We start from the raw sequence: 2,091 nt of genomic DNA, 5'->3' as shown, positions 1-2,091 counted from the left end.
CGAGGGGCCGGCTCGGGGCTGGGGGGAGGCGGTGGCCGCAGTGCCGTTGCCCCCGGCCCCTTCGGACTTGCCAAAGTTGAAGAGCTTGCCGGGATTGAATGGCTTGGTGGGCGACTGGACCTTCTCAGTCCCTGCGTCCCGCTTAGTCTCGGGGGATTTCAGGAACTTGAAGCTGAGGAAGCCGGGGAGTTTGTTCTCGCTGCCGGTGGGGGACTGGGGGGACCTGGCGGTGGCCGTGCTGCTGGCCCCGGCCCCCCCGGAGAGGAACTTGCCCTGCAAAGGGATGATCTGCTTCAGCTTCATCACGTTGTTGGTGGCCAGGAGGGAGCTGGGGCGCTTGGGCTTGTCAGAGCCGTGCGAGGAGCCCCCAGAGCCCTTCCCTTTGCTCTGGCTCTTCTCGTGGGCCGGGTCCTGCCCGGCGGCCTCGGGCTTGGCCTCGTCGCGGCTCGACTCCCGCTCCTTGCGGGCCTGGTACTCAGCGTGTCGCTGGCGCTCCTCCTCCTCCCGCTTGCGCCGCTGCTGCTGCTGGAAGTGGTGCTGCGCCTGCCGCTCGTGCTTCTGTCAACGGGGAGCCCATCAGCTCCAGGGACACCCCGAGGAACACCCCCCCAACCCCAGGGACGGGGGGACCCCAGCTCCGGGGGGGCCCAGCCCGGCATCGCCTACCTTGAAGGCCTCGCGGCGCTGGTACTCCAGCTTGGCCATCTCCTCGGCCACCCAGGCGGGGATGTCGGGGATGGCCACTTGGATGATGTACTTCAGGAACAGGGCGAAATGCTGCGGGGGACACACGGGTCCAGCTGAGCATCCCCACCCCGGCCCCGCGGGCGCTGCCGTCCCCTCCCAAAATGCACCCTAAGGGCTAGCGGGGGGGGCAGGGAGACCCTACAGTAACAACCAGGGGGATTTTGCCTGCAGGGAGTTGCCCCGAGGTTGCCGCAGAGGGTTTAGGGCTGGGACCCCATCCAAGGCAACTGTCACGCACTGGGGAGACCCGACAGTAACAGCGGCAGGGGCGAGCCCCGGGGGCCAGCACCGTACCTCCAGCACCACCACGGAGATGATGGCTCCCTCGGGGCTGAGCCAGGGGAAGAGGCGCTGGAGCTGCCCGCACTGGGCGATCAAGTAGCAGTTGACCACGATGGCCAAGACGCCCATGGCCTCCATCACCTTCTGCAAGAGCAACGGTGTCGGGGATGAGCCCCCGGCCAGCCCGGGCTCCCCGCTGAGCCCCTCCCCAGCCCACCGCCCCCCCCCTCCCCAGCTCACCTGCCACTGCCCGATGCTCTCAACGCGCTGGCCGAAGGGCCGCTGGAGCCCCGTGCACAGCTTGAAGGCGTCGCTCCGGATCTCGATGACGTTGTTCACCAGAGCGCACATGGCGGCGAGGGGGAAGGCGGAGGAGAAGAGCACCACGTAACCGAACTGGATGAACATCTCCTGGTAGTCCTGGAAGGTGTCCTGGGGAGGAAGAGGAGGAGGAAGAGCGCTTTGCAGTGGGGTACATCACACTCCCCCGGCCCCGTGCCCCATGCCAAGGCCGCTCACCTCGTATTTCTTCATGCAGCTCTCCACCTCCGCCTGCGTCAGCTGTGTGGAGTAGTCCTCCTCTGGCGGGTCGATCCACGACGCCCGATTACGCCTCCGCCCTTCCTCCTCACCTTCCTCTTCCTCCCGGCTCTCAGCCGTCCGCCTCCTCCGGCCAGCCCGCGGGACCACCACTGGCTCTACCGCCTTGACTGGGCTACCAGGGGCACCTTCGGCCTCCTCCTCATCCTCACACAGCTCGAAGACGGACGCGGGGTCCATGCCCTTCTCCACCATGGTGGGGCTGCCCTCCTCGAGGAAACTCTCGTCCTCGGGGCCGCTGGGCTCCCCGCCACGCCGCTCCGCCTTCTCGATGAAGCTCACCTTCTTCAGCTTCAACCCGCAATCCAAGGCGCTCTCCTCCTCCGAATCTGACTCACGCCGCTCTTCCTCCTCCTCCTCTTCCTCTGGGACCCCGCAACCTCCATTCAGACACTTCTTCTCCCCCCGGGAACCCTCGGGGGGGGCCGGGGGGTGGCGGCGGGGGGTGAGCAGGCAGAGGAC

The 2,091-nt window shown here is 67.4% G+C and overlaps 1 protein-coding gene across 1 annotated transcript in view; it reads right to left on the bottom strand.

Annotated features, from left to right (window-relative positions):
* The window catches only part of ANO8 (anoctamin 8), a gene marked incomplete at its 5' end in the record, with an annotated part of 24,454 nt that extends 22,369 nt beyond the window's left edge, over nucleotides 1-2,085 (bottom strand). Inside the window, 5 exons of the mRNA XM_026867574.1 lie at nucleotides 2-558; nucleotides 667-777; nucleotides 1,042-1,173; nucleotides 1,270-1,461; nucleotides 1,549-2,085. Coding sequence (XP_026723375.1) covers nucleotides 2-558; nucleotides 667-777; nucleotides 1,042-1,173; nucleotides 1,270-1,461; nucleotides 1,549-2,085 — 1,529 coding nt within the window. The remainder of the gene's footprint in view (nucleotide 1; nucleotides 559-666; nucleotides 778-1,041; nucleotides 1,174-1,269; nucleotides 1,462-1,548) is intronic.
* Between the last annotated feature and the right edge of the window lie 6 nt (nucleotides 2,086-2,091).

This window comes from Athene cunicularia, unplaced genomic scaffold (genome assembly GCF_003259725.1).
Source record: "Athene cunicularia isolate RWA unplaced genomic scaffold, athCun1 SCF_77, whole genome shotgun sequence".
In the NCBI taxonomy this organism is placed as follows: domain Eukaryota; kingdom Metazoa; phylum Chordata; class Aves; order Strigiformes; family Strigidae; genus Athene; species Athene cunicularia.
Note: the sequence above shows the minus strand (reverse complement) of the source record. Positions and strands in the feature narration are given on the sequence as shown.